We start from the raw sequence: 11,835 nt of genomic DNA on the forward strand, positions 1-11,835 counted from the left end.
CACACAAAAAAAGGCATTATTCTAATGATACCGTTATCTCTCCTTACTGTGGGACACCTCCACTCTCTTGATCCACAAACAGAAAGAGGCAGAGGAGAGTGTGGTTGATACAATATGAACCATCTCTCAAAGGTTGGTCACTATCTTTATTCTTTCCCCACACTCAAGCAAGGATCACATCAGTTATCCAAGATGAATAAGCTCTAGAGAATTGCTCTACAATATTGTAACTATACTGTATTGTGCAATTAAAAATTTGAGAGGGTAAGTCTCAAGTTTAAGTTTTTTTCTCACAATAAAATAAAGATATTTTTTGAGATTAGAATTTACATATTGTTTCAATCTGTTTCCCAATAATACATTTTAAATATGTTTAAATAATTATTAAGCAAACAATCTGATTAGTATAAGGAAATCACAATGACAAGGTACCTACATGGAATAATCAGCAGTTTTAAGAAATTCAATGTAAAATGGCCAACAGCAAGGAAACTGACTGATGCCACACAACATTGCAATAAGAAACTGAATAACATCCTTTTATTCAGAAAAACAAGAGCCTCTTGGAGTCACCAGAATATTTGCTAATATGAATTTTAAACTTGTAAACAATACGTCTACAATGACTGGAGACAGTTCTAACTTATCTTTGTATATAATGCTTGAAATGGTTCAGGAAATTCAATAAATTTGTGTGGAATAAAAAATATTTATAAAATTTTAAAACAAATAAATTAATTAAATAAAATATGCAGTGCAAATGTCTCTGCTGAATATAAATGCTTATTCTTTTCATAATAGTTTTATAGGAACAGAATTATTGAACAGCTTTGCATGTGATAATTTGATTTGATCACCAAACTGATTGCAATCTTAAAAATTTGGACAACTCAACAAATTACAAAGACCACAGTCACATGAAGAAGATTCTGAATTTCATTCTTAGTGCTTAGGAAGAAAATAAAATAGCCAACACTTTTCAAATGAAGCAGCTTGAAACAAAAGAGAGAGAAAGAAGATGACTCAATGGAGCTGAAAAACGGCACCAGGGTCAAAGAATTTATTTTCCTTGGCCTAACTCAGAATCAAGAACTGAATTTTGTCTTATTTCTTTTCCTGCTTTGGGTGTATGTGACAACTCTGCTGGGAAACCTCCTCATCATGGTCACTGTGACCTGTGAATCTCGCCTTCACACCCCCATGTATTTTTTGCTCCGTAATTTGTCTATTGCCGACATCTGCTTTTCCTCCATCACAGCTCCCAAGGTTCTGGTGGACCTTCTGTCACAGAGAAAGACCATCTCCTTCAATGGTTGCTTCACCCAGATGTTTTTCTTCCACCTTGTTGGAGGGTTGGATGCATGTTCATTGTCAGTGATGGCCTTAGATCGGTATGTGGCCATCTCCAAGCCCCTGCACTACGTGACCATCATGAGTAGAGGGCGATGCACTGCCCTCATTGTAGCCTGCTGGGTGGGGGGCTTTGTCCACTCCATCGTGCAGATTTCCCTGTTGCTACCCCTTCCCTTCTGTGGACCCAATGTTCTTGACACTTTCTACTGTGATGTCCCACAGGTCCTCAAACTCGCCTGTACTGACGTTTTCATGCTTGAGCTGCTGATGATTTCCAACAGTGGGCTGCTCACCACATTGTGGTTTATCTTCCTGCTTGTGTCCTACACAGTCATCCTAATGATGCTGAGGTCTCAGGCAGGGGAGGGCAGGAGGAAAGCCATCTCCACCTGCACCTCACACATCACTGTGGTGACCCTGCACTTTGTGCCCTGCATCTATGTCTATGCCCGGCCCTTCACTGCCCTCCCCACGGATAAGCCCATCTCTGTCACCTTCACTGTCATCTCCCCTCTGCTGAACCCCTTAATCTACACTCTGAGGAACCAGGAGATGAAGTCAGCCATGAGGAGACTGAAGAGAAGATTTGTGCCTTCAGACAAGGTATAGACTGGTCATTCACTCCTTGTCACTGCCTTTGAAAATGTTTGTACATCCAATAACCTGGATTGTCTAAAGGATTTCTAAATAATCTTGATATTTCTACTAAGATACACATGACTTTCGAAGATTCTGATCAGTATGCAATAATAATGTGAAAAGAGAGATTTCATGTTACAAAATAAAGTAGAGAAATCAAATTGTTAGCTGGAGATTTGCATATTGCTTACGCAATGCAGACTTGGAAGAAATAAAGAAAACAGAATCGATATACACTCAAACAATCACATTGAAATTGTTCTGGGTTTTATTTCCCTATTCTATTGCAATATAATTGAGAAACACAAATGTTGTTTACTTCAGATGTACAACTTGATGTTTTGATATACATATAGATTGTGAAATGATCATTGGGAGAAAATGGGTTTAGGTGGAATCCTTCACTGTTGTTTCCTGCAACTGCATGGGATCTACAACTGTCTAAATAAAATTATCAATAAGAAAAAGCAAAAATATATATACTCAGACATTCCCATTATATACACGTTACCAGGAACTGTGCTGAGATACATAGGAGAAACACAATGCGTCTTGGGCATGGATTCTATAAGGAATTTCTTGATGTTATCACATTTTAATGAGGTAAACACATTCAGATTACATTCCTCCTCTGACTCTCTTATATGAATAAATTACTATTACCTGAATATTTTTCCATCTAAAGCCTACACTCCAGTGGCTGAGTGCAGGTTCCTTGAAGCCAGCACAGCTTGAGTTAGAATATGGACCTCAATAACCATGAGTTCTGTCACCTCATGTAAGGCCCTTACTCTGGCCGTCCTCTGAACCCCACACCCGCTGTACATACTTCCACCACATCCCTTCAGTGACTTGGGCTCAGCTTGAGCACATAACTCAGGACCTTGTTTCCAATTCCCTGTCCTCCTTCTTTCCATCCGCCCCAAGTAGGACAATGCTTTCTTTATTGTATCCCCAGCACCTGGCACAGAAAGTAGAACATAGAAAACACTCATAAAGATGGTTGAATTACAAAACTCAGTGAAGGAACATCACCTATCACTCGTTTCTGTTCCTCAAGTCATTGGAGAATAGGGTTAACAAAACAATTGATTCATTGTTATTCTGTTAACATTGCTCCCTAAAAATGACAGAAATTTATGAAGCTGCTTCAGGCTATGTATATCCATTCAAAACGGTTGGCATGAGTGAAAAACATTATTCAATATATGAGCTTGGCTTTCTGCTATTTACAGGTGCTGTGAGGTTTTCTTTTTTGCCCCTCATTTCTGAAGGTATATCCTAGATCTTAAAATTTTTGAAACCAGAAAAATGTTCATGTTGTAGTACAAATCTCAGTACAAAAGTCAGACATGCAAAGGTCCTCAGGTTGGGATGTGCCAGGTCTTTGTAAGAAGATTAGAGGAAGCTAGGAGGGGACAGGTAATAATTGAAGTCAGAGAAATAATGAGGCCATGGGACTAGACCCTTAGGACCTTTTAAACCACTGTGAGGATTTTGACTTTCACATTAAACAAGAAGGGATGCATTTGAAGGGCTTTGAAGAGCAGAATAGTGATGGATGTTTTAACAGAATTGCACAGGTTACTGTTATGAATGGAATGAAGAGGGGTGAGAACAAAAACAGGCAGACCAAATAAGAGGTCACTGCAACATTCCCATGAAAGAAAAAATGAAGACATGACTTAGGGTAGTAATGATGGAGGTGGTGAGAATTTTAAAAAGTCTGAAAGTTGAGCAACTGGGAGTTACTGATGAATCCATTGTGGATTTCCTGGTTACAAATGTGTCCTGTGAGATCTCCATCACCCAGTTTCTTCATCCGCCCATTGAGAGCTCCTTTACTCTCGTCTACATAACCCTTCCAGGTCCAATGGCTCCATCCAATACTGTGGGGTGTCACACTTCAGGATTCACTCCCCATGGGTGAAACTACCTAAGGAAGTTGTTCAGAATCCCTAAGAATAGACATTTATGTCCCAATAGGAAATCTACTAAGAGAAAACATCAGAGGTCGGGTAGGATTCTGGCTAAATTGACCTAACAGGATTCTTGCTGAAGGCAGGCCAGGGTGATAAGATATCACTTAGGGGATGGTGGATGGTGAGGAACCTGATTAGATACTGAGGGTGATCAACATGGAGGGTGGGGTATTTTAGCTAAACTGAATTAGCAGGATTCTTGCTAAAATTGGACAATGCAGAGAGACAAGCATGGAGGTCCCAAAGTTGAGGCTTAGGTGAAAAGTTCAGGGGAGCCTGAGTAGTTTGGTCAAGGAGAGAATCTTTGTCACTGCTAGAAACTTTTAGACCCTACACAAAAAGTATGTTCTTAAGAACATGTGTCTGAGTCACATCTTGAATACCATCACTGAAACCACCTCACCATCAGCAGAACTTTTCCACAGGGACATCCAACTATATTCCCTCTGATAATTCTCACACTTGTTCTGGGATTAAGAAACTGGTACATACGATGGAACACTGTGAATCAGTGTGGAAAAGGCAAGGAAATATTATTCCCTGAGTCTGCCCTTTTCCACATAAAGATAGATGGGAAGCCACTGAAATCACTGGCCTTCAGAGGGGTATTTAACAGAATTTTCTGAAGCTGAATGATTTCCAAGGTACATGTGGACATTACTTAAGATATTAGAGAAGGAGGTAGGAGATTTTAGGAAAGAAACATAACTCTGCGTGAGTGTGAACGGCCGTGGTGCCTAGGTGTCTATGCATAAGCATGAGAACAAAAGAGTGAGAAAAACTGAATCTAGATGGAATCGTTAATATTTATAAATATGTTTTGACTAAAAACAATGAAATATATACACAGCATGCTACATTCCAGGGTAAACATTTACAGACAGACAGCACAGCTAAGAAATATGCACAAAGAGGATATTGTGAAGTGACAGCCATAGAAATGAGTCCAGTTTGGAAGTAGGGAAAAGGAAGCTCTTTTCTCATGGGATCCCTTGAATTGCACAAACAAGAGATTTTTCTCAGGCTTAGTTACTGTAGATAGATCTCAAACTGATATGTACAGAGGTTTTTCTTATGCTAAATTTAAAACTAGAAAGAAAATAAAATATTTCAAAAAAGTTGAAAGAATCAGACAATGAACACCTACATACCCTTCCTTACATTTATAAAACAATAAAAATTTTATAGCAATGATTTTCTTTTTTATGACTTTCCGTGCACACGTTTGCCTTCTTTCCAGCCAAACTTCCAATTCATAAGCAATTTTTGTATCTTCAAGCGGTCCCCTAAAGCCAAATCTCCCTTCTCTCCACTCCCATGTGTCCCAAACATAAGTGTCACCTCCTCCCTGCAGGTTCCTCTGAGCCTCTTGGTGAGAAGTTGTCCTTTTCTCACCCACAGATCGTCTGTCTTTAGATGATCCCCATCACTCCCATAATACTATTGGATTTCAGTTATTTTCTACTGGTGTTGGATTATATTCATTTCTCTCAAATAACCTAGAAATCTGCCAATTTTCTATCAATATTTGTTAAATAATAAGATGGATTACAAATAGCAGAAAAATGGAGCAGAAGGTAGAGGATGTTGTCTGAATTATGAAAGGCAGTTTGTGGCTACTTTTCTGAAAACAAGCCTGACTTGTGGTCTGAGAGACTATACCTTCTACCCTTCTGTGTAGACCATAGTCTATTATTTACAGGGAGTCCCTATGGAAGCCTATCATAACTAGGTAGGACCTCCTCATTACCTCTAGTAACTGTACTGAGTTGATCTTTTCTGCAATTATTTCCTCTCCTTAACTAGTCAGAATTGGTAGCTCGGCTACCACTTAGTTCAAAACACTCAATTTCCTGATGAACATCCATGTTAAGGTTACCCAACACAGTATTAATCATAACAGATAACCAACCATGTATGCTGAGACTCTGCATATGTTAATTCACCTAATCCTCATAACTTCCCTGTGATGTGGGTATTACTATAGTCCCCATTCCAAAGTTGAAGTGGAGACTCCATGAGGTCTCTCACTTACCCAAGTCACACAGGGACAAAGCCAAGACTTGAGCCCAGATGGCTGTGACTGCAGAGACCTGCACCAGACTTCTCTGGGCTGCTAAGATGTTGTCAGAAAAGAAACCAAACCAAGCAAGTGCTCTCCTTACTACCAAACTCTGTCACCACCCTCTGGGCCATTCTCATTGACAGTAAAGAAAAATACCCTCGGGGGCTGGCCTCGTGGCCAAGTGGTTAAGTTAGCGCGCTCCGCTGCAGGCGGCCCAGTGTTTTGTTAGTTCGAATCCTGGGCGCAGACATGACACTGCTCATCAGACCACGCTGAGGCAGCGTCCCACATGCCACAACTGGAAGAACCCACAACGAAGAATACACAACTATGTACTGGGGGGCTTTGGGGAGAAAAAGGAAAAAATAAAATCTTAAAAAAAAAAAAAGAAAAAAGAAAAATACCCTCTATTTTCACCAAAAAAGTATGTTCCGATGATGTTGTTTTAGAATACATCTTCTGGGAAATGTACAGCTCCTCTAAAAGATTGTCAGTACATTTAAAGGAGCTGTGTGCCTGTGACAGTTACTAACCTGGAGTTTTACTTTAAGGTAACACACACATAAGCACACTTGTTATTGATTAGGCAATGCTCTAAGTATTGATGCTTTTGCATAGATTAATTCATTTAATCCTCATGAAAATCACACACGGAAGATGCTACTGTTTCCAAATACTGAGGCCAAAGGGGTAAAGTAACTTCTCCTGTAGCATAAGCAGTAAGTACCCAGCTGGGATTGCAACAGGCTGTGTGATGGCAGAGGCCCCAGGTATCCGCCTGCATGCTCTGATAACTCTTGGTAGCTTTTGTAGTTTTCCATATTAATAGACTTTGGACAAAATTGCATACAGAGGAAGACAACTTGAATGGAAAGTGAGCTGGGTAAAAAGAAATATCTTCATCTGAACTGGAAAACACACCCAAAAAAGTGAGAGAAGTCACTTTCACCTTTCTTTTGTTTCTGATTATGATAAGAAAAAGGAGATAAACTGCAAAGAAAGAAATTAAGTCCATTTGAAGGATTCACTAAAAAAAAGAAAGAAATTCAGAAGCAAAATGATTATATTGTAAGCACACGCTTAACATTTTATGAAACTGACAAACTGTTTTCAAAAATGCTTGCATCATTGTACATTCCCACCAGAGTTACAATTCCTCTACATTTTGTCAGCTCTTGACATATCCATCTTCTTTACTTTAGCCATTTTAATAGATGTGCTGTTATCTCACTATGGCTTTCATTTGTATTTCCCCAGTGATAAATGATGTTGAGATTCTTCTTACGTGCTTATCTGCTATCCCTATATCTTCTTGTTGAAGTGTCTGCTCAAACCATTTGCCCATTTTTTTCAAATGTGTTGTTTGTTTTCTTATTGAATTTTAAGACTTACAGCTGTCATACTGCTAGTTACTTACCCAAGAGAAATGGGAACATATGTCCACACAAAGACCTTTACACAAATATTCATAGCAGCTTTACATGTAATAGTAAAAACCTAGAAACAACCCAAATGTTCATCAACAAGTGAATTGATAAACAAAATGTGGCCTATCCATACAATAATAAGGAACGAACTATTGGTACACACAAAAACATGGATGTATTTTGGAAGTGAAACAAATCAGACAAATAGTACATATTGTAGGATTCCATTTATATAAAATTCTAGAAGCTGCACACTAATGGATAGTGACAGAATGCAAATCAGTGGTTTCTTGAAGAAGGAGGAGCAGAGAGAACATATTACAAAGGGTCACAAGGACACTTTTGCCATGATAGGTATATTAACTATCTTAAACAAAGTGATGGTTTCATGCATATATGCTTATATCAAAATTTATCAAAGTGTACACTTCAAAGACATGAGTCTACTGTATGTCAATGATAGTGCAATAAAAAAATAACTTTTAAGAAATAAATTTGACCAATAAACAGAAGAAAAGCTCTGAGTTGCCAGTTTTCCTTAATAGTTGAGGAGTTATTTAACATACAAGGGTTTTGGTACCTAAAGTAGTTTAAAGACAGAAACAGAGAAATTCCCTTAAGCAACAATAGAGCAATAGAGAAGAACTTTATAGCTTTAAAGTTTTCTGATTTTTCACAGCATCAAATTTGGGATTCAAAAAAGGGAGGAGTGCTTCTGTGAAATTCAGTCTGAAGACAACCAATCTACAGACAGGAGTTCTTAAACTATTTAAATGGAGCACCCAGTCTGGGAAAAAAACCCACACTCATGTGGAACCTCAAAGAACCCCAGTTGTACCAAATAGGCATTGTCTTATCCACACACCAAACTACATCCGTTTTTGTATCCCTCGTGCCACGATCGTCCCTTTCTGAGTGTTAAACATTCACCTCTTTATCTTGGATACTTATAACTTATATTCTGAGAACATTATTTTTATGCATTTTCTAAAATGCTTATAATTAACAGAAGAAAAAAATAATTAAATGCATGTTTGTGTAATAAGATGTCATTTTGGACACGTTAACAATAACCTTGGAAAGGCTCTTCATGTGGTGATAACACCTCACTAGTTTTCAGACCTAATACCTAACTCTGTAAACCTGAATCTATTAAGCGGGAGTAAACCCTTTCTGAAATAACATTTTAATTTTTTCCAAGCTACACGAGGAAAAAGAAACATGATTCAATGGAGTTGGACAATGACCCCAGGGTAAAAGAATTTGTATTTCTAGGACTTATTCCCAAGACCGGAGCTTGGTCTTATTTCTTTTTTTGTATTTTGTGTATATGACAACTCTGCTGGGAAACCTCATCATCATGGTCACTGTGACCTGTCAGTGTCGCCTCCACACCTCCATGTACATCCTGCTCTGCACTCTAGCCAGCTTTGACATCTGCTTCTGCTCCATCACTGCTCCAAAGGTCCTAGAAGACCTTCTGTCTAAGATAAGGACCATATCCTATACAAGCTGCATGACACAGATGTTTTTCTTCCACCTCCTTGGTGCAGCAGATATTTTCTCTCTCTGTGATGGCTTTTGATCAGTACACAGCGTCTCCAACCCCTGCATTATGTGACCATTATGACTACGGGGCGATGCACTGCCATCATTGTGACTTCTTTGCAGGGGTGGGGGGGGGTGTTTTGGTCACTCCATCACGCAGATTTCCCTTTTGCTGATGCACCATTTAGGTGCTCCTATGTTCGGTGCATAGATATTTATAAGTGTTATATGCTCTTGTTGGATTGTTCCCTTTATCGTTATTTAGTGCCCTTCCTTGTCTCTTGTTAAAGTTTTGCTTTAAAGTCTATTTTGTCTGATGTAAGTTTGTTCCCTCAGCTTTCTTTTCTTTGCTATTTGCATGGAGTATCGTTTTCCATCCTTTTACTTTCAGTCTGTGAGCATCTTTAGATATAAAGTGTGTCTCTTGTATACAGCATACATATGGGTCTTATTTTTTTATCTAATCACCCTATGCCTCTTGATTGGAGCATTCAGTTCTTTGACATTTAAAGAAGCTATTGATAAGTATGTACTTATTGCCATTTTGTTACTTTTTTTCTGGGTGTTTAGCAGTTCTCTCTTGTGGTTTTATGGTTTTCTTTAGTAATACGTTTGACTTCCTTTCTCTGAAACTTTTGTGTATTTATTATAGGTTTCTGGTTTGTCATTACCGGGAGGTTCATATATAATAATAACCTACGTGTATAGCAATCTACATTAAGTTGATGGTCTCTTTCGTTTGACCTCTTTCTAAAAGTTCTACTCTTTTACTCCCCTCCTTCCACAATTTCTGGCTTTGATATCATATCTAACCTCTTTCTCTCTGTGTATACATCCATTACCCTTTTATCTTGGAAATAGGTAATTTTAGTTATTTTGTCTTTTCACCTTCTTATTTCTTCATAGGTGATTGATCTGCTACCTTCACTTTATTATTGCCTTTACTAGTGATTTTATTGCCTTTTTAAAATCATTTTCTTATTCCTATTTGTAGTCTTCTCTTTCCCACTTAAATCCCTGTAGCATTTCTTGTAAAACTGGTTTCCTGATTATAAACTCCTTTAATTTTTGCTCGTCTGGGAAGCTCGTTATCTCTCCTTCCATTCTGAATGATAACTTTGCCAGGTAGGGTATTCTTGGCTGTAGGTATTTTTGCTTTCAACACTTTAAATATATCATGCCATTCGCTTCTAGCCTGTAAGGTACTGCTGAGAAGTTAGCTGATAGCCTTATGGAGTTTCCTTTGTATGTTGCTTGTTGTCTTTCTCTTGTAGCTTTTAGGAATCTCTCTTTATCTTTACTTTTTGATATTTTAATTATAATGTGTCTTAGTGTGGGCCTCTTTGGGTTTATCTTGTTTGGTGCTCTTGGTGCTTCCTGTACCTGGATGCCTGTTTCCTTCCTTAGGTTAGGAAAGTTTTCAGCTATTGTTTCTTCAAATAGATTCTCTGCCCCATTGTCTTACGCTTCTCCTTCTGGGACACCTATAATACAAATGTTAATGCACTTGGTGTTGTCCCAGAGGTCTCTTAGACTGTTTCAATTTTTTTTGATTCTTTTTTCTTTGATCTGTTCAGCTTTGATGAATTCCTCCAGTCTTTCATTCAGTTCACTGATCCATGCTTCTGTATCATCTACTCTGCCATTGAGTCCCTCTAGTGAATTTTTCATTTTCAGTATTGTGTTCTTCATTTCTGATTGGTTCTTTTTTATATTTTCCAATTCTTTGTTGACGCTCTCACTGAGTTCATCCATTCTTCTCCCAAGATCAATGAGCATCCTTATGACTGTTAGTTTGTACATTTTGTCAGATAGATCATTTATTTCTGTTTCATTTAGTTTCTTTCTGGTGTTTTGTCCTGTTCCCTGACATGGAACATATTCCTTTACCTCCGCATTTTACCTGTTTCTCTGTGCTTATATCTATGTATTAGGTGAGTCAGCTACATCTCCTGATCTTGGAGAGGTGGTCTTATGTAAGAGATGCCTTTTGAGGCCCATCAGTGTGCTTCCCTCTCATCACCAGTTCCAAATGTTCCAGGAGTGACCCTTGTATGGGCTACATGTGTCCTTCTGTTGTGGAAGGGTTGCTCTTGCTGTAGGTGCCAAGGAAGGGTAGGCTGTCCTCCTAGCCAGCTGGTTGTAATGTTCAACACTGTGTGGCTGCTATGGACACTTCAATCAGTTTATCTTGTTTGGGGAGCCCCAGAACAGTTGGCTGCAAGGTCTAAGAGCACATACCTGTTGTAGTTCTTCTGTTAAGTGAGCAGGCCCCCAGAGTGGCTGGTTACTAGGTTCAGGGCTTACGATTCCTGTAGGCCTCCAGCCTACAGTGGGGCTGGCCCCAGGCACAGAAGCACTCAATTGTTTCAGGCTTTGGAAGGTGAGGATGATCCCCTATGTGGTTATTTGAGAAGCACAAGTCTTCTGCAGCTGACAAGCCCAACTGACCACAGGACCACACACACTGGCAACAGAGTCCTGCCCCATGCACTGCCTCGACACCCTGATGTGGACCCATTTGCCCCGCTTCAGAGGCCCCACACACTCTACCAATGCCCCACACCCTCCAATTGCTCTTTGTACATGCCCTGCTCTGCAAAGGTGGACCCACTCACCCAGCTTCAGAGGATCCAGGCACCCAGCCTACCAGGCTCACAAGTTGCCTAATGGCTTCTGTTGGATGGGGGCTGTCCCTAGGGCAGACTGCCTGCCTTGGCTGTGCTAGATTAAACTGATGCTCTAGAGAGTGTGGCAGACTCTGTGCTATCAGGCCAGGGGAAGAACTCCAATGGTGTCTGCCAGTGTCTGTGTCAGCAAA

The 11,835-nt window shown here is 39.4% G+C and overlaps 1 protein-coding gene across 1 annotated transcript; it reads left to right on the top strand.

The window, feature by feature from the left end:
- The first annotated feature begins 1,026 nt into the window (after positions 1 to 1,026).
- On the top strand, positions 1,027 to 1,962 carry LOC139040672 (olfactory receptor 4D10). The gene has a single exon (XM_070487423.1). It carries the CDS (start codon positions 1,027 to 1,029, stop codon positions 1,960 to 1,962), a length of 936 nt encoding a protein of 311 aa, XP_070343524.1.
- The last annotated feature ends 9,873 nt before the right edge of the window (positions 1,963 to 11,835 follow it).

The sequence above is a fragment of the Equus asinus genome, chromosome 17, assembly GCF_041296235.1.
Source record: "Equus asinus isolate D_3611 breed Donkey chromosome 17, EquAss-T2T_v2, whole genome shotgun sequence".
NCBI lineage: Eukaryota > Metazoa > Chordata > Mammalia > Perissodactyla > Equidae > Equus > Equus asinus.

What these genes read in the sequence shown, in the direction of transcription:
- LOC139040672 (XM_070487423.1), top strand. Translation starts at nt 1,027, where the DNA reads ATGGAGCTGAAAAACGGCACCAGGGTCAAAGAATTTATTTTCCTTGGC.